Source organism: Capsicum annuum, chromosome 1 (genome assembly GCF_002878395.1).
Source record: "Capsicum annuum cultivar UCD-10X-F1 chromosome 1, UCD10Xv1.1, whole genome shotgun sequence".
Taxonomy (NCBI): Eukaryota; Viridiplantae; Streptophyta; class Magnoliopsida; order Solanales; family Solanaceae; genus Capsicum; species Capsicum annuum.
In genome coordinates, this window is record NC_061111.1 from 230383901 (window position 1) to 230404164 (window position 20264).

Consider the following 20264-nt stretch of genomic DNA (forward strand, 5'->3'; position numbering starts at 1 on the left):
CTGACGTCCCCCACGGGGGACGTCAGTACGAAATATGTACTGAGTATGTAAAGCTGTAGATAATCACATATGATATAGGAGCTTAATAGAAATCAGAAAAAAGTGAATAAATCGTAATAGTAGTGGACCACACTTACTAGAACTGGTGACAACCTGTACATTATATTTATTCAATCACTTTACCTTCGTTCTTATCATCTTTGTAATCATTACTGTACTGTACTATGACCATTAGGCTGCCTCCAATACATATCAACTGGGATCGACCCATGATAGGCTTATGACCCTGGGATACCACCCATAAACACATAAATAGGGATCGACCCATGATAGGCTTATGCCCCTGGAATACTACCCGATAAGAGAGAACTTCCATCATTTAGTTCAATTAATCTTTGAGATTGTTATTTTGGTCGCCACCGCATTTTTGATACTTTGAAACAATGATACATTAATAAGAGACATATAAATAGACCATCAATGCAATAACAATGAAGTAAGAACTCATTGTCACATCAATGAAGTGTTTTGGAGTCATCAATGCCATAACAAAGAAGTAGGAACTTATTGGTATATCAATGAAACGTTTTGGAGTCATTAATAGCATATGGATCTTGTTTGAGTAACCGGATAGCTTCTGACATTCATTAGTGCAATAAACATGTAAGATTTGGAAGACAAGTAAGTATTGAAATGTCTTGACATCTCGTAGGGTGGAAACAAGTTCATTGGTAACGTAGGACATCATACAAAACCATTATGGATCACATGTTATTGAATAACTTTGGAAACTTTCTTAATAGAACAACTGTTCACTTTCATGCCAAAGATATGGTATAGAGTATGCTTTACATACCTGACTGTCAACCTTCAATACTAGTCCCAAATGGACTGCCCGTCTTTTCAGATTACTTATCTACAATAAACATATATAGCAATCTAGTATTAGCAACCAAACGTCACAATTCAATTATTTGAATTCACCAAACTAGTGGTTAAGTAGTAAGCCTTAATTACACCATAAAGGATGTCACTTTAACCCTTTTATACTCCAATTACATTCACATGCCATGCATATTCATACAACATCCTCCAATATCAAGTTTGGATTTATTATCCTTCCAACCAATCCATTAAACCAAATTGAGCCATAGACATAAATAATCATCAATTCAATAGTATATCACCATATCCACCTTCCATAACTCAATTACCATATCCACCTTCCACAATTCAATACAACCAAACCATGCAAAATAGTCCATAACCCTATTTCCATCACCTTTCAATAACAACCAATACATATAATCCTCTATCACAAATATACATATGGAAAAGAACAAAGGCAAACAATATTCATACCTTAGAATTCACCTCTTGATTATGCAATCCTATTTTAAGAATAATAGGTGCCGTTCGAAGCTCTCGAGATGACAAACACAGTTATCAGATTACTTTAGAATTTCTACGGTTGATTCAAAAGTAATTTAAAGGTCAAATTTGGCTAGAGTTTGTTCTTTCTCAATGTTTGATGATGAAAATGAGTTTTTGAACTCATATGTATGTAATATACACATATTCCCGTCCATAATATAATAGAAAATGACCAAAATTCCTTTAAAATTTAAATAATATCAAATCTGTCCTTTGGTGGACTGTTTTGATAAGCTAAAGTAGATCGACCATAACTCTTTGCTCCGATATCGGATTTGGGTGGAATTGGTATCATTGGAAGGATAATTCAAAGGAATTTCATTTTATATAAAGTAGACCACCCAGTTCGTCCTGTACAAGGAGTTATGGTCGTTTGAAGTTGACCCTAAAAATCTGTTTTGATAGGCTGAAGTAAAACGAGTATAACTCCTTACTCAGACATTGGATTTGGATGAAACCAATTGCATTGGAAAGAAGACTCAAAGATATTTCTTTTCATAGGTCGCAGTTCTCTCAGTTCATTATATTAAGGGAGTTATGATCATTCAAAGTTGACCCAAAAATTCGGCTGGCCTCAGTAGTTTATGTGCAGAAAATTTTCCTGCACATTTACTATTCTCAAATATCCCGGCCACCATTTTATAGTTTCGAACGTGCTCAATTATATCCGAAATCTATCCATTTTTGAAAATCTTTATATCATTGAAAAGCTTATTCAATAACCTTCGCATGAAACCATTGACGGGCAAATTCCGGTATAAATAAAATAATAAAAAAAATTAATTCCATATAAATAAGACCAATACACATACTTGAATACGCCAATACACGTACTTGAATACGGGGTGTTACAGTTATTTATGGAAACCCCGTTGATTTGTGTTGAACTGAATGAAATTGGCTCAAAGGGTTAGCTTGGGGCTACTCGTAGCCTCAAGCACCGTGTGACGCTCCGGGACCCATTTTTCGGGGCGCTACAATATATACAACGTAATTTTTTTATCGAGGGGATTCGGGTGAACCCCATGGCAACAACATAGGTCGGTCCCTCGTTAATTTAATAACATTTTAATAACGTTAATTTAATAACATTTTAATTACTTTAATTTGATAACGTTAATTTAATATACTACTACTACTATCCTTAATAATATTAATTTAATAACGTTTTATTAAAATTAGAATTTTTTTATTATTAGTATAGTTTCATCTTTAATTTAATATTTAAATAAATAATATTTAGATATATTGTATAAGTTAAATTTGTCCTCTGCTTTATTATATATATACATACCCGCTTGATTTTTTCATATGAGGCTGACCCGCCTAATTAATAAATCTTCAATATTGCTCTTTTTCCGCAATGACAAAAGAAATTAGATGTCATTTTCATCTTTGAGCTGAAAATAATGAAAAAATAATAGTGAAGAGTCATTTAAATGTCATATTTGTGCACTGTCAAAGTTTAAGGTCATATTTATGTATTATGCCCTTAGATTTTAAGCTGGACGCGTCCAGTTTTATGTGTTGAACACGCGTTTTCTACGTAAGATTGGAGGTCATATTTGTATAGTTTTGAATAGTTAAAGGTCATATTTGTGCAATGTCAAAGTTTAAGGTCAAAGTTATAATTTGGTGTCAAGTTTAGAATCATTTTTATGTATTAACTTTAAAATGAATTGCGGTATAGGCATGTAAACGTATCATTATAAGGACATAATCCCGGATTCCTTGATGGAAAAGGTGCACGGGCAAAATTTACAGAAAAAAAAAAACAAAAGATATTCCATGGAGTAAGTAAACATATGATGCAATAATGTTGTCCTCAACTTGCTATTGGAGAATTGATTATATTAACATAGTTGGGTCAATTAAACCCCCACATCAAAGGCTCATGCTTTAGGAGTTTGCTTTTTTTTTTTTTTTTTTATTTTTTGAAAAAAAGAGTTGCCATTTGAAAATAAGCAATTTAAATTACAGAGTAATAGATAACGACTTATTATTATTACTATAATTTAATTTAAAGTCGAATAAGTTTATATTGATTAAAAAAATTACGCATCTATACGTAGTTTCTATAATCTATTATCTAATATATTAAATATAATTGATGTAAAGTTTGTTCATATTATCAGCGTAATCTTGCAACTAACACAAATTACATCTTACAGCGTCTTACATACGTTTCATTTTTTCTTTCTCCATCCAACTTTAATTTTCTTAATTTTTCCAAACTACCAATTATCTTTTGTAAATATTTTCGCACCTGAAAGTACTCAAGTCTCTTCAATTTGATTCAACCAATTAAAGTCAAGTCGGCATAGGTGACGTAACATTTATTCCTAATTTTTTTAATTACAAAATTAACACCTTTTTGCATGTAGACAAGTACGTAGTTGACAAATTAAGCAACAAAATTAATCCATGAAAAAAATATTAGACCAAAAATACCCTATTTAGTAGAGTGGTTGGAGCAGTTACAGAAAGAATGTCCTTACGTACCTCATTGTGGATAATAATCAATGAAATTAATTCTAAAAAAAAACCCTCAATTATTTAACCTTACCTTAATTATTTAATTAATTACCTTTATCTAATCCACATACTCCTTGTTATATTTGTGATCAACTTCTCCATATTTTTTTCCTCAAACCAAAATCATGACTAAGGACACAAAATCTTGGAGACCTTTTACATCCAACTGTTGTTCAGCTGAAGACCAAACAATATTTGGCAATTTTAGTAGGTGCAAAACCTCGAAATCGGAATTTTCGAAGAACCTAGGTCCATTGCCATCGTTTCGTAGGTTGTCATTTTCGGATTTGAGCAGGTCCTCATCAACGCGAATTAACGAGGATCTTGCTCAAACATTTGGACCTGACTTGTTTGATTTCCAGTTGAGTGAACTGCGCGCGATAACACAGAATTTCTCGACGAATTATCTGCTCGGTGAAGGTGGATTTGGGACAGTGCATAAGGGGTATGTTGATGAGAATTTGAGAAATGGTTTGAAATCTCAAGCGGTTGCTGTTAAGCTTCTTAATATTGAAGGACTTCAAGGGCATAGGGAATGGCTGGTAATTAACCTCTTCTATTTACTCTTTCTTCTCATTTCTTACTAAATTAGCCCATGAAAATATTATTTATTCTAAGTTAATGACTGCTTATCAACCTGTTAAATTTAGCTGATCTAAAAATTAGATTGATATATTGTCAGATTGGCACTTGGGAAACCAAATTATCAAACTATTTTTAAAAAGATATCTTTTTGTTTGATATGTTATTTATTATTATAATAAAGAAAAATATTCTATTAAATACATTAAAAAAATATAAAAGAACTAAAAAGAATTAAATTTAATAAGAATTGGAGAAGGTTGAGATATAACCTGCTTCTTGGCTGATTTAGCTCAACTTATTTTAATTCAAATAACTTTTTGAGTCAATTTATCAAACAAACTTACTTTGACTCACTTATATTTAGACAGCTGATTTAGTATCCCTAATTTTTACCAGATATTGTGGAATTAATGAGATAGCTTCCCCTTAATGAGTTGAGTCCACAAAGTGGAAGAACCGTTAGTAAGTGTATACTCTCTAATGAGCTTTACCCGACCCAAAATTAAATTGTTTAAGTCACTGGGTACCAAATACCATATATTTTTAGGAAAAAACACAATATATTGTTACATAGTTGATGAAATTGCTTTTTAAATTTTATTTTTAATTTTGATATTGTTATAAAGGAAGCACTGTTTGACTGATGTCAAGTGTGTATCTTTAAGCTATGAAGGGACAGGATATCAATTTTTCTTTAAGCTATCAAGAAAAATTGGACGTGACAGTCCCATCGAACTCCACGTGAGCTTTTTTCAAGTTTGGTATTTTGTGTTTTTTCCTTTAGAAAATTATTTTTTTCATGAAAGTTTTCATAATTGTTGGGTCCCAAAATTTAATAGAAATAAATAGGTCATTTGTACTTTCGCTCCCATTTTGTGCTCATCTTTAGTTTTTATTCTGCATAATAAACAATTTTTTGCTAATAGTATATTTACATTTTTGCTTTATAATATCTCATAAGTTATGTCTCACGTTCTTAAAACATATATCTCAGTGGACTTAAGTTTGATTTTTAAGGAAAAAAGTTAACTGTCACTCTATTTGAAGGGTAAAAACTAAAGATCGACTATTTGAAGAATGCATCATGTTATTGAATCAACAAGTTAATCTAAAACCTAAAAGCCCAATATAGTGCCTATTTGGGTGAGCTTATTTTAAGTGCTTTTAAATTAGAAATAACTTTTAAATCCTTTAATAGTGTTTGGATAAAATTCTAAAGTATAAGCACTTTATAAGTTAAAAAGGCACAAATAAGTTAAAAATTGAAAGTTAGAAAGGGTGTTTGAAACTTTGAATTGGCTTATTTATAGTGTTTTTGACTTTTAAGTATTTTGTTGTTTTTTAAGGCGTTTGACAAAAATAAAACATAATTTTAAACACTATATCCGTTTTGTAATATGGATACTTCTATTTACATGTTTGTCATCTGAATTCTTGAACCCACTAAAAAGTAACATTTTAAACACATTTTTGCTTATGTGGCATTAACTTGCTGATGTGGCAAAACGCATGTAAACATGCATGTTTTGAGCGCGTGATTAAATTAAAAAATATTTATAGTATTTAAAAAATAAAAAAATAATAAATAATAAAAAAAAGAGTAAAATACTCCCCCCAACCTCTGTTCCAACACCCTTATGATTTTTGTCAGAATTATAGCTCCGGCATAGATCCGACCACCATCTCCAAAATTCGATCAAAACAACCACTAAACCACCACCAAAATTTCATTAACAGCCTCATCTCCTATCAGACTCGATTTTTCCACCATTTTCCCCACAATCACCCTCCATTAATCCTTCTCTACCATCACATAAAACCTCCACTTTATCATCAATAAAAACAAGAGAACCACAATAAACTGAGTTGATCATCACAATGTCATCAAATTCAAACCTTTTACTACTAAAACCATTTGACACTTTAGCTTTTTGGTACAAATTCTTGAAAGATTTTGAAACCTTAAACTTCAATACAGAAAAATGGTTTTCTTTCTTGGTCTTTGTACATGAGTTTAGTGGAATAAACTGCTTTAGCTATGGCCGAAATTTCAGAGAAACCTCTGTATTTTTGTTCTTGTGTGATAACAGGTCTATCCATAAGTTTTCAACTCCAATCATCCTTGCTTCTGAAATGGGGTAAAGTAAAAATGAATAAAGACAACATTTTAAACACTTATGGAGTTGAAGTTGAAAACTAATACCCAAATTCGATAAATCCAATACAAGAAAGTTTCAATCTTGTTGTAGGAATTTCTCTAACCACTAATACTTGTGAATTCATACTTTTAAACTTGTTTTTGGGCTTCTGCTATTACCCAAATTTGATAAATTCGATTCGAAGAGAAATTCATGTTCGCTGTAGGAATTTAAGATTTGGGTATAAGCAATTGAAGAATAAATTGCATGATTCAAAGATAAATTGATGCTCCTTGTAGGAATTCAAGATTTGGGTATAAGTAATTTTTTTTTTCTCCATAAAAATTGCTTCTTGATACAACAAAGATTCAATCTTTTTGTTTGGTTTCTAAAATGGATGTTGAACATCAAGAAGATATTTTGATGATTGATGAAGCTGATTTCGTTGGATACACACAGTGGTACAACTACCGAATGAAGGTGTTGAACATCAATAATTTTTTTCTGAAAAAAATGGTATGTGTAAGAGAATTTTGTGTGTTTATGAACTTGATAATGGTGTGTGTGTTTAAGGGTGGGTTGACGTGGTGGTGGGGATGAAAAAATGGTGTATGTTCGTATGAAGAAGAAGTAGCAAAGGAAGAAGGTGACAATTTTTTTTTTTTAATTCTGAATTTAAAATTTTTATTTTTTTAATATCTAATATCTTATTTGGCATTTTAAAAATGATATGGAATTTAATTTTGCATTTAAAATAACGTGGAAGCTGACGTGGAAGTTGATGTGGCGAGAGTGTGTTACACTCACAAAAAAAGTGCTTAAAATATTGCTTTTTAGTGGGCTCAGAGGTCCAAATGACAAATATGTAAGTAGAAGCATCCAACTTACAAAAGCGACATAGTACAGGACCGTTTTACCTATTTTAAACTCAAAAAGTATAAACAAAAAGAAGAAAAGAAAAAGCTAAGAGCCTATGTAAGTCACTAAACGAAAAGTCAATTCAATCAGTCCCACAAATTTTTTCTTTTAGCTTTTCGTTTATAAGGAAAAAAACAAGAAGAAGCCAAACAGGCCCATATTATCTTTTGTTTTTTCTTCTTTTGTTAGTATAGTTAATGTATAATTTCAAGTATTTAAAAAATTAAAAAGTGTTCATATTTTTGGTTGATAGGCAGAAGTAATATTTCTAGGGCAGCTGAGGCACAAAAACTTGGTAAGATTGATTGGCTATTGTTGTGAGGATGAGGAACGCCTTCTTGTTTACGAATTCATGCCCAAAGGCAGCCTTGAGAATCATCTCTTTAGAAGTAAGCTCCTTTTTTCTTTCGTATATAATACTTTGAGCATTGAACTGTGCTTTTATTGTTTAATGCTATGTAACACAAGAAGTTAATCAAAGGGTTAATTTCACAAACTATGCGTAATTTGCTCAGAAAATACAAATGACTAGAAGGGTCAAATTTTGACCAACTACAATTTTTTTGGACATTTCAATTGGTGATGAATTTGAATAATTAACTTGCATAACTATCGCAGGGTTATCAATGTCATTGCCATGGGGTACAAGATTGAAGATAGCAATTGGAGCAGCCAAAGGCCTCGCTTTCTTGCATGGTGCTGAAAAACCTGTTATTTACCGTGACTTCAAAACCTCCAACATTTTGCTTGATTCTGTATGTAGTATTTAGCATTTCCTCATATTTTGACTAATACGAAGTTTTTAATAGATGGAGTAATGTGGCTCCCCATTTATGCTTCATTTTCAGGACTTTACTGCTAAATTATCAGATTTTGGGCTTGCACATATGGGCCCAGAAGGATCAAACACCCATGTTACTACTAGAGTAATGGGCACTTATGGATATGCAGCCCCTGAATATGTTAGCACAGGTACTACTAATAGTAGGTCTCAATTATTTTCTGTGTAATTGGTCTTCAACATTAGAGAAAAATATTAGTCCCCGCAACCCGGTGTTTACATAAAATCAAAAACATTATCCACATCTAAGAGCTGCTACAAACATAGGAGTTTATATACAAGACATGTATTTGCTGGACAAATTATACAACATTATAGCTGGTTTACAACATTATAAGACATGTCTCTTTTATCCTATGTTTTCTCAAACAAACCAAGGTGCAAATTTCTTCATGCTCCACTTGTGATGCAGGACATCTTACTACAAGAAGTGACATATATAGCTTTGGAGTGGTTTTGCTAGAACTACTAACTGGAAGAAGAGCAATGGACAAAAAAAGGCCCAAGAATGAACAAAACCTAGTGGACTGGACCAGGCCATACTTGTCAAGTAGTCGAAGATTGCGTTGCATAATGGACCCAAGACTTGGTGGACAATATTCAGTAAAGGGAGCAAAAGAAATGGCCCATCTAGCTTCATTATGCACTAGCTTGAACCCAAAAGACAGGCCCAAAATGCCAGCAATTATTGAAACATTAGAAGCACTTCAACAATTAAGGGACATGGCTGTGGCTTGTGGACAATGGCCACCTTCTCCAAAGTCCAGCAATAAGTATGTTGTTTATGCACAAAAAGGCAACAAGGATAGCAAAATAGTGGTTATCAAGAATCCCCGTGTGGCTGTTAATAATAAGAGCAAGTAAATGTATGTACTGGAATGAAAGATCGTGGTTGAAATAATTATATATATCTATATATGAATATTGTGTCTAATGTATGGAGTTAAGGTGAGACCTAACTGTTTGTAAATAAATGAAGGCTATCACCATAAGGTTTTAATATACATAGACTTCCTTTAACAATGTGACAGTTTTGGAGGCAATTGTGTTACACTACAAATTCGTAGTCTGGATCTTCCTATCCTAAGTGTTTCATGCCTTATATGGAGACCATTTTGATTAAAGTGCCCGTGTGGACCAAACCAAGATTAAAGGTTCAACAAAGACACAAGTCACGGTATTATGAAGCATACATAAATATTCATAATGTATTAAATTTGGAAAAGAAAATAATTTGGCTATGGAAATAATTTTGGTTGGAATATTGTAGGATTCTACGTACCATGAATATCCTTTTTTGGGTATATTATTGATGTTCTTATTTTTAAAATTTTAAAAAATAGATTATTGTGGTTAAATATCACTAAAATTACCTGATGGTGTAAAAAACTGATACACTGACGGTGCATAAAATTTAAACTCCTGAAAAAATGTTTATGGATTCGATTTATTTAGAATATAATAATAATCAATTAAAAAAAACTTTACAAGTTTGTTTTGGTATTAAGTATAAAAAACAAATGAAAAATAATTTTGAGTTGAGCTAATTGGATCCATGATTCGTTATTAGACAAAATTAATATGTCCAAAATCAAGAGTTTATTAATTATTCAAAGGAAAAAATATAAGAAATAACAAACTTAAGTTCATAATTAAGCTAAATAACAACACTTTATAAAGATTATGTGAGATAGCAACAATAGCAATATTTTAGTGGTGTTATAAATGTATTTACATTATAGTGAATGTCTATCAAGAATATAGATAACATCTATCAAGATCTAATAAGATCTATCAAGATCTAGTTGATATCTATCAGGATTTGAAGTATTTGTCTTTCAGTCAGAAACTAGGAAGATTTTTCCCTATAAATAGAGAGTTTTGCTCATTGTATTCTCAATCTTATAATCTCTCAACCTCATGAGAAATAAAGAAGTCTCTTCTCTCTCTCTTTATTCTTGTTGTTCTTACTTTATAGTTCATAACACGTTATCAGCACGAGACTCTGCCAAACAAGGTGAGATTATAAATCTAAAGGATTTCAAGGTTAGTAATTCCTTATATTATTTGTCTTTTGCTACTAATGATATAATTATTGTTGGATTTGAGAAAAAATAATTGGTTTGAAATCACTTAAACTTTAAATTTGTTCATGAAGAACAATATTGTTAAAAGATTCATCTCATTAATGAGGGTAAGACATTGGGTTAAAAATTCTAATGAAACTACTAAAAAAGTTGTAAAAAGTGACCCAAAAAAAGAGACCTCAAAAATTGGTCGAAAATAAGAGACCTCATGAGGCCGCTTATCCGTTCAGTTTATTTTTTTTAAAAAATTTCTGTGAAGAGACCTCATGAAGTCGGTAAATGATAAAAAAAATTCAACAACACAATATTAGGGTTAAAAAATGCAGGAAAAGTTTGCGCCAAAATAAATTAAAGCGGGATAATCAAATTTCGAGGTCGCTATAATTTTAATAAATTAATATCTATTATTAAAAATAATTATATGTCACTATTTTATTAAGTATGCAGTTAAAATATATATTTATTTAATTATTTTAATATTTATTATTTTAATATAAAGAATACAAAACTCATAAAGGATAGCTCTTTCATTTATGTCTCTTTTCTCACAAATTCGCCTCTCAAAATCACTCTCTCAGAACTCATATCTCCACCAAACTGTCTCGCCCAGCTCTTTGATTCCAAGTAAGGCTGCAATTTTAATTTTTTTTCTTATTTATGTATACAATTGAATTTGGATCTATGAATATCCAGGGTCTCCTTTGTTTTTTCCAAAATGTGAATTAATAGTTAGGAATTTTGTTGCCTTATTTCAGAATTGGATTTATGCTCTATATACTTTCCAACTTTCTTGTTGATTTCTTCCATATTCATTAAAATTACAGATTCCGTCTTGTATCTCTATGTGTTTTGTGTTTTTTGCTTTCCCAAAGTATATGTAGTTAGCAAACAAATCTGTAGATGTTTTTTCAAGGTATTTATGCCTCATTCCATCTGTAGATGTTTCTTTGCTTTCCCAAGAGTAAAAGTAGTAAGCAAACAAATCACGTCCTTTTAACTTAAACACCATTTGTCACTTTGGTTTATCACAAAATATTTTTTAAGTGTTCCATTCCCTCTTTCTGTTTGAAAGAAAGTGTTTTAAAAATTAGCATCCGTTTCGAATTTAGTCTACTGGTTTTACCTTGCTCAGATTATAAGAAACTTTGAAGATCCAAGTTATTTGTTTTCTATTTGGGACAATTCTGAAAAAGCCTTTAAAATCCTTTTTTAAACAAAGAACTAGCATAGATAAGCTTTGAGTTTCAGGTTTTGTTAGTTGAAGGAGAGTTTTTGGTTAAAAAAGTATCACAAAGAACTTCTCTCAGAAAGTTTCTTGAGAAAACTTTTTAGGGCGCTTCAAAGATCTCTTATTTTTTTTATCAAACCACACTTTCTTTATTTTTAAATTTTTGTCCAGCCATATCTATATGAGGCATTGAGTCATGTGAACTGCAGCTACTACTCATGTATCTTGTAAGTGAATATATTTTTTAAGTTATCGTGTAATGAGTAGAAGTCTGGAATTATTGATCGGATGCTTTATCATTCCCCATTTTTATGCATCATGTACAGAAATCTGTGTTACTATGTTTGTCTGGAGAGATGCGGATCTATAAAATTGTTAGCCAAAAATTTTCTATCACATTATTCATAGAAGCATGCATTTTCGATTATAGACCTGTTTGTTTATCTATCGCTTGAGACTTTAACTAGTCTATAAATGAGAAAATAAGATTTTCTTTTTCAAACTAAAATGATAAGGTTTTCTGCAGAAAGCTGCATTTGAACAACTTGAAAGTTTTCAAAATATTGTTTGCACACGTGGTGCCAACCACTGGGGTTGTTCTTCTTCCTGCTATTTTTTTACTTTTATCTTTGGGTGTAGGTATTTGTGTTGTAGTTGGTTGAATTTTTTTTATAACAATTGTACCTGGGTCAGCTTGCACGCACCTCGACTGTTCTATCAGGTGAGGTGCAGTCAGTTCATGTATCTCTTCACTAGAGAGTTTAGTGTTCTATTATTCTGTTGGCATTCTTCAATTATATTCAATTTTTTTTATCTATATCTTCAATTTTTAGGAACATATAAAGTTCTTCCATCAAACCATAGAAGTGTCGCTCTGAGGGAACTGTATTTCTGCATTTGATGTTGTTCTTTAATGAGCATCACATGGCTTTTTCTTTGCTTCTAATGAGCTCGTTACATTTACTTATGCAAATCCTTGATTTATTGTAAAGTTTTATTTCTTAATTTAGAGTTTAACAATTTTAATTATGTGATTTTGTATAGATGGATCGTAGTTGGATGTATAATATGACTAATGTTGGTCGTGTGGGGTTGAGGCCTAAATTTATATCCGATTTTGATGATTTTGTGGACTATGCAATGACATTGGAACCTTTTCAACTTGATGGCTTCGTTAAGTATCCTTGTAGTAAATATAAATGTAGGAATTATGAAAAACCCGATATTGTTAAGCTTTATCTCTATCGAAATGAGTTTACAGAAGATTATACAGTGTAGAATATTCATGGAGAAGTTGATAATAGTTTTGAAAGATCTCAAAAATATGTTACTGGTGAAAGTTGTGGGGCAGTGGAACCTGATGTCCACAATTATAGAATGCATGACATGATTTAAGACGCGTATGGGATGCATTCTGATTTTAAATCTGGTGATTATGTTGAAGAAGCTCCCAATAATGAATCGAAATATTTCTTTGAATAGTTGGAAGCTTCTAGTCGGCCTTTATACGAGGGAAGTCCACACTCTTAATTGTCTATTGTTGTTAGGTTATTAAGTATCAAATTAGATTGGAATGTTCCTAAGGGGGCAGTGGATGTTGTGATTGACCTTATGCATGAATTAGTTAACCCGAATCTAGAGATACCTGATAATCTACAAGGCAAAGAGGTTGGTGTCAAAGTTAGGATTGTCGTCGATGAGAATTGATTATTGTGAAAACGGATGCATGTTATACTACAAGGATGACATTAAGCTAGACTCTTGTAAGTTTTTTCAAAGAGCTCATTTTAAAAAAGCTCTTAGCGGGAAGAAGGTTGCTGTGAAAACAATGCATTACTTACCTCTTATACCAAGGCTAAAGAGGTTATATGCATCAAATAGGTCAGCTCCTCACATGAGATGGCATCATAAAAATAGATGATCAGCTGGTGTTATGTGTCATTCATCTAATGGAGAGGCTTGGGAGCATTTTGATAGAAAATATCCACAGTTTACAGCCGAACCACGAAATATTAGATTGGGTTTATGTTCGGATGGATTCACTCTATACTCTGTTTCTGTTGTACCATATTCTTGTTGGCCTGTATATTTGACACCATATAATCTTTCACCTGAGATGTATATGACCAATCCTTATATATTTCTCAATTGTATTATTCCTGACCCGCGTAATCCAAAAATCATGATTGATGTATACTTGCAACCTTTGATTAATGAGTTGAATCAATTGTGGATTAAAGGGGTTGAAATATTTGATATGTCGCTTAAGCAAAATTCTAATTTGTGGGCTATCTTAATGTGGACTATTAGTGATTTTCCTACTTACGGAATGTTGTCTGGGAGGATGGCAGCTGGCAAGTTAGCATGTCCTTACTGTATGGAAAATACTAAATTATTCACTTTGAAACATGGTCAAAAAAATTGTTGATTTGATTGTCACTGTCAGTTTTTGCCCATGGATCATGAGTTTAGGAATATGAAAAATGCATTTATAAGGAATACGGTTGATCGAGACTGTCCACCTCCAATCTATATGGGAGAACAATTTTGAGAAAGGGTTCGACACTTTCCAAAGGTTTCAGAAGAATAACCGTACAAATTTAATGGGTATGGTGTTGCACATAATTGGACAAAACAGAGTATATTTTGGAAATTGTCTTATTGGAAGGATCATCTTCTTTGACATAATCTTGTTCCCATGCATATTAAAAAAATTACTTTGATAATTTATTTAACACAGTAATGGATGTCAATGGAAAGACAAAAGGCAATGTTAAAACTAGAATGGACTTACCAGAATATTGTAGGCGAAAAGTGGCTGCAGGAGAAATCAAATAAAAAGGTCTTCAATCCTAAGGCTAGCTATTCATTTACAATGGACCAAAAGCGTAAGATATGTGAATGGGTTGAGCAGCTGAAAATACTTGCTAGCCATTCTTCAAACTTGGGAAAGTGTGTTGATATAGAGCACGAAAAGTTATTTGGTATGAAAAGTCATGATTGTCATGTTTTCATGAAAACGTTACTCACCATAGCATGTAGTAGTTTTCCTGAAAGAATCTGGAAACTCATGACTAAAATTAGTTTGTTTTTCAAAGACTTGTATTCCAGCATATTGAAGGAAGAGAACCTAGTTCGAATAGAACGAAATATTCCTATAATTACGAATAAGCTAGAGAATATTCTTCCATCTGGATTTTGGGATATGATGGAACATCTTTCTATGCATCTTGTGCATGAAGCTCGTCTTGGAGGTCTGGTTCAAGCTCGATGGATGTATCCATTTTAGAGGTAACTATTGTATATCGTAATATATTCCTCTCCATTAATGTTTCTTAAAAATTATCATAATTTAATATTATATAGAACTATTGGCAAGAATAAATGGAGTATCAAGCAACAACATAGAATTGAAGGCTTAATGTACGAAGCCTATCTTGATAAAAAAAACAACCAATTTCTGTTCGTATTACTTTGCAAGTGATGTTCTATGTTCAAGAAATAGGCCCAATCATCACGACGATGGTGGTGAGGTTTCTAGAGAGCCGTTATCAATCTTCAATAAATCAGGTGAAGTTTCAAAAAATCGTACAAGGAGGCATCTTAGTTCAATGGAGTTTAAGTCTACATCAATACATGTCTTGTCGAATTGTTGTCAAGTTAAATCATTTCTTGAGTAAGTTGTTATTATTTTGCATTACATATGCAATTACAAGACAAAACGACTGATTTAATTTCCATCCTTTTTGACAGCTATTTTGTGCAGTTGTATGGCAATGATAAAGTGTTTGACTATTTTTCAACATGGTTTAAAGATTATGTGAGTTTTGCATTTTTTTCATAATGCTATAATTATTAGAAAATCTACATTTGATTAATGCTAATTTTCTACTCTCGATTATTTTTTGGTTTATGACACAAGAAATGATCAATTTGACCAATTTTGAAGGATTTATCTTGGGGATCCATTAAGGTCTATTCTATGGAAAAGTATACAGTGAATGATTTTAAATTCAATACCGAAGAGTGCTTCAAACATAAAAAAACTAATAATAGTGGAGTTTGGGTAAAAGGTGGTGATGGAGATCAAAATGGGGTTGATTATTATGGGGTACTTACGAAGGTTTTAGAAATAGAGTATTCTGGTTGGCCAGAAAAAAGAATTGTTCTGTTTAGATGCAATTGGTTTGACCCTACCCCAAATCGAGGAATGAGGAAAATCAAACAATATAATATCATTAAAGTAATACACACAAGGGAGTATGGGGCATACGATCCTTTCATCATTGCATATAACTCTAAGCAAGTGTATTATACTCCTTATCCCTTGCATCCAAATAAATCGAATTGGTGGGTGGTAATCAAAATCAAGCCTGTGGGTCGAGTGAAAGTTGAAAATATATTAGATGTTGCATACCAGGTTGATGACATATATGTTTTCATCAACCATTTGATATTGACTTAGAAGATCATTTAGAGTATCTTGAACACATATTGGAAGAGGTTGATTTAGAAGAAGTAAAATTGGCAGCAAATGAAGAGGTGGATGAATCAAATGATGAAAATAAAATAGTAGATGAGGAAAATTAGTTAGAATAGGAAAGAGGGTCAGAAGAGAAAGAATGGTCAGAAAAAGATTGAGGGTCAGAAGAGGAGGAGGAAGATAATTTGAAATAACACATCTGCATTTTTTTGTTTCTTTGTTTGATTTAGTTTATTATTTTTTCCCTAATTTGATCAATGTAGTTTTTGTTTCCTCTATTTCTATTTTTAGTTGAGAATTATTGGTTTGATTTAATGTTATTCTCATTTTAAAGTTTTATTTGGAGTTCTTGAAGTGAAACTTGCTGTTTTAATCTTTGATTGGTATGTTTCTCAAAATATATTGGTGTGTCTACGTCTGACTGAGCATTGATAGTTGTTCAGGTTTATATTTTCTCTTTCATTGATGTTACATGTGTTACACCATATGTATGTCATAGGTTTGGTTTTCCTTACATACAATTATATGGTAAAAATGTGTACATTTATGGTGTCTCTAAACTATGGTTACTTGAAGAAATTATATGAAAATTTGTGTAGATGGCAGGCGGCGATAAGGATAAGGGTACTGCTAATGCTCCTAAAAAGAAATTAAAGAAGGCTTGTCTGATTAATAGGCGATCTATAGGTACACATATTAGATCAGACTCTACATTATCTCATCCATCACGAGGTGCACCACTAGCCTATACTCAACAACCTCCACATACGCCTACGATGAGGCCCACATTAGGACATGCTACCTCATATGCATACAGTTAATTTCCTCGCATGATGCAGCATCAGACATTTAGTGCCTCGTATACAGTTACTCTTAGCCCTGGTAACTCACAACCTTCATCAGTATCTACTCCACAGATTGGGATATCAAGTTTTCCACTTTGAGGCAATATCTCTGAACCTGAAATTCCTACCATAGACCAATCTATTACACATGGTCAGGTTCATTCACAAGCTGGCATGAGGGACATGTGCAATAGGCTCATCATAGAGTCTGACGACTACGGGTATGGTTTTTACAAAAAGTATTTAGTTTATGAATATCTTATAATTGTTTTAGCTTTAACCTATAAATGTTTAAGTTTTGGAATACAGTTTTAATCCAGATGCTGCTGTGAGGATCCTTTCTTAAATCATTCAAGATATTTATAGGGGTGTTGTCACGAGTTGGGGAAAGATGCCAAACAATCTCAGGAACCAAATTCTTTTGGAATTCAGGGTGTATTTATTTCCATGCTCTTCTTTTCCTTACTGATTTATCAAAAAGGTTCAAAAACAAAAGAAATTTGTAGCGTGCATCTTCTTGTTACCTTCTCCATTTTGTGTCTAGTATCTCAGCATCTTCTTGTTACCTTCTTACTATGTTTCTCGTCTTAGTTAGTTTTCATCTTATGATACATCTGGTAGAAACGAGGCTGCTAAAATACATTGTTCCGCAGTGTACCAAGATTACGTCTTTATTTGGGTGTGCTTACCTGTATATTAATATAGTATGCCCTTTCTAGTTTGCATTGACTGTTAGTAATAATCGATGGCCTAAATCTTGTACTATTGTTATCGCTTATCTGGACGAATGTAACTTTTTGTTTATGGAAAGGAAAACAACCTCGTCTTTTCTCTGTAATATTAGTTACTATGTAATTTGGGGTTCAGAATTTGAAATTGTTGTCTTAAGACAAATATATACAGATCGATATACATTGCAAATTGCATATTTTTGCTCCACTAGCATTAGCAATACATGAGAAGAACTTCTTGGACAAGACAATATATAGTGGTAAATGATAAACGTGGAACAAAATAAGTTTTCAGTATTGCATCACTTGTTCTTTTAATTATCTTGCTGCAATTTCTTTTTGTATCATCTGAAGAACTATTGAATTTCTTCCAGTGTTTTTCCTTTGGTTTCTGGAACCCAAAACCTCACAAAAACCACTGTAAAAGCTGAGACCAATGCATAGATAGCAAATGTTCCTGCCAAATTTATAGTTTTTAGAGTCACTCCTAGCATAATGTGTGTGTGTATAGAGAGAAAGAGAGAAAAAAAAAGAAAAAGAGAGAGAAAAACCTTCTTTACTCCAAGTTAACAACAAATTTGTTGTCATTGTAACAAGCTATGCAGAAAACCAATTGGCCAAAGTTCCAACACTGCCACCCAGACTTTTAATGCTTATTGGCAAAATCTGCACAACCAATTAAGAACTCAGTGTCTCAAAGTAGGTAAACAGAACACATTACCTATTATCGTGCAAAAGGACTATTAATTAGTGTAGTGAGGCTCTTGAATCCTAAAAAATAAAGAGTATAACAAAACCTACACTAGTGTTCTTGAAGAATATCTCAAGTTCAGTAAGAATATTTTCTAGGAAGAATGTTTGAGTTTGTACCGAAGGAACACGATTATACTATTGTTATCACTTATCTGAAAGAATATTTGGTTATCAATTGATGTTCTTGTCTTAGTTCTGGTGTGTAATTTCTGCTTGCGTACTGAAGCCATGAGTTTGTCCCTTTTACTAGGAGGTTAAATGCTTGTGTAATTGTCAATAGTGTTAACAATCTACGGTGTACAATGTTGTGAGAAAAAGCTGAGGATTATTGGGACATTTACAACTTTTTATGAGTATTTGCTGGTGCACCATAGGGAAGATAAAAATTACGAATATAGAGCCCTATTGATACCATAATCTTACCCCTTTCGATCCAATGTACTCGGCAATTTGACCATTAGAAATCTGATTGTGTGGTTTGGGATTATTTGTTAGCTTTGTTAAGTGTGATAACTTAAATATCATCTGTTTTTATTTTTTCATAAGTTTGAATACTTGCTTTATTTAATCTGAGGGTCTATTGGGAATAATATCTCTATGTCAATGAGGTAGGGGTAATTTATTTAAGTTTATCTTGTTATTACAGAGAAAGTGTTTCATTAGCAAATTAATTTATCTTAGTTTATCTTGTCATTACAGAGAAAGTGTTTTGGCGTCCAGAACATGAAGCCCAGATTAAAGCAAACTTCAAGTTAAAAGTTGGGCGCATACTTGCTCGCTTGCTATCAAAAGCTCATGAAAAAAATAAGAGGCCTAGGTGGATTCTACCTGAAAATTGGCAAAATTTGGTTGACCATTGGGAAACAGATTCGAGGTTCAAGCAGATGCATGATATTGGCAAGAAAATTAGAGCATCTCTTAAGGGTGGTTCTTTACACATGAGTGGAGCTCAGAGTTAGAAAAATGTAAGGAGAAAACTGGTAGGTCATTCATGTGATTTTGGTACTTTTTATTGAATTGTGACTGATTAGTGATACCTTATCCTCAGACAAGCGATTATTCTGGCAACTGGTTCTTAATTACTACTTTTTGATTCCTGATGTTGGTCTTTGAATTGGACTTATATTCGCTTGGTGAATATTGTATGGTCTATTGGTACATGTATATTAGTATAAGTATTCTTACTTGTGGAGAAAATACAAATGAGGGCAATGACAAGCAATGATATCAGTATTTTTACTGCTTGTTCCAGTCATCTTTTTCCCCTTAGCTATTGGTGCAAGTATTTAGAACTAGCAATCTGGATCTACATGCTTGATGGTTATATATGGATTTCTAGCTTCATACTGGAAGTTTTGTTGTTACATGGTTAGTTCTTTTTGGTTAATAGGTTTTGAATTGCTTTTTTAGGAGAACTTTTTTTTGGATAGTTGAATAGAGTTAGAATGTTGTGTCATTAGAGTACATGTCTTTTCTGGAAGTTTGTTAATCCTTGTTTAGTTATGGTAAATGAGAGTAATACCAGTATATTTGCATCATGTTTGCTAGACAACTTCAACAGCCAAATTTCCCCAACCTAATCTTATCTCTAAAATGTGATGTTCCTTACTAATTTTTGCCTAAATAGATTAGAAGCAGAATCAAATTATCCCATAAATTTGTGTAGAAAAGGAAAAGACTTTTACT

General features: G+C 32.3%; 1 protein-coding gene across 1 annotated transcript; it reads left to right on the forward strand.

Annotated features, from left to right (window-relative positions):
* The first annotated feature begins 4036 nt into the window (after window positions 1–4036).
* Window positions 4037–9474, forward strand: LOC107856908 (probable serine/threonine-protein kinase PBL15). Its single transcript, XM_016701875.2, has 5 exons — window positions 4037–4511; window positions 7864–7999; window positions 8229–8365; window positions 8459–8582; window positions 8864–9474. Exons 1-5 carry the CDS (start codon window positions 4095–4097, stop codon window positions 9313–9315), a joined length of 1266 nt encoding a protein of 421 aa, XP_016557361.1. The 5' UTR covers window positions 4037–4094; the 3' UTR covers window positions 9316–9474.
* Window positions 9475–20264: the final 10790 nt, after the last annotated feature.

Coding starts and splice junctions, on each gene's coding strand:
- LOC107856908 (XM_016701875.2), top strand. CDS start 4,095: ATGACTAAGGACACAAAATCTTGGAGACCTTTTACATCCAACTGTTGT. Junction 4,512..7,863: donor AAGGGCATAGGGAATGGCTG/GTAATTAACCTC, acceptor TTTGGTTGATAG/GCAGAAGTAATATTTCTAGG. Junction 8,583..8,863: donor CCCTGAATATGTTAGCACAG/GTACTACTAATA, acceptor CTTGTGATGCAG/GACATCTTACTACAAGAAGT.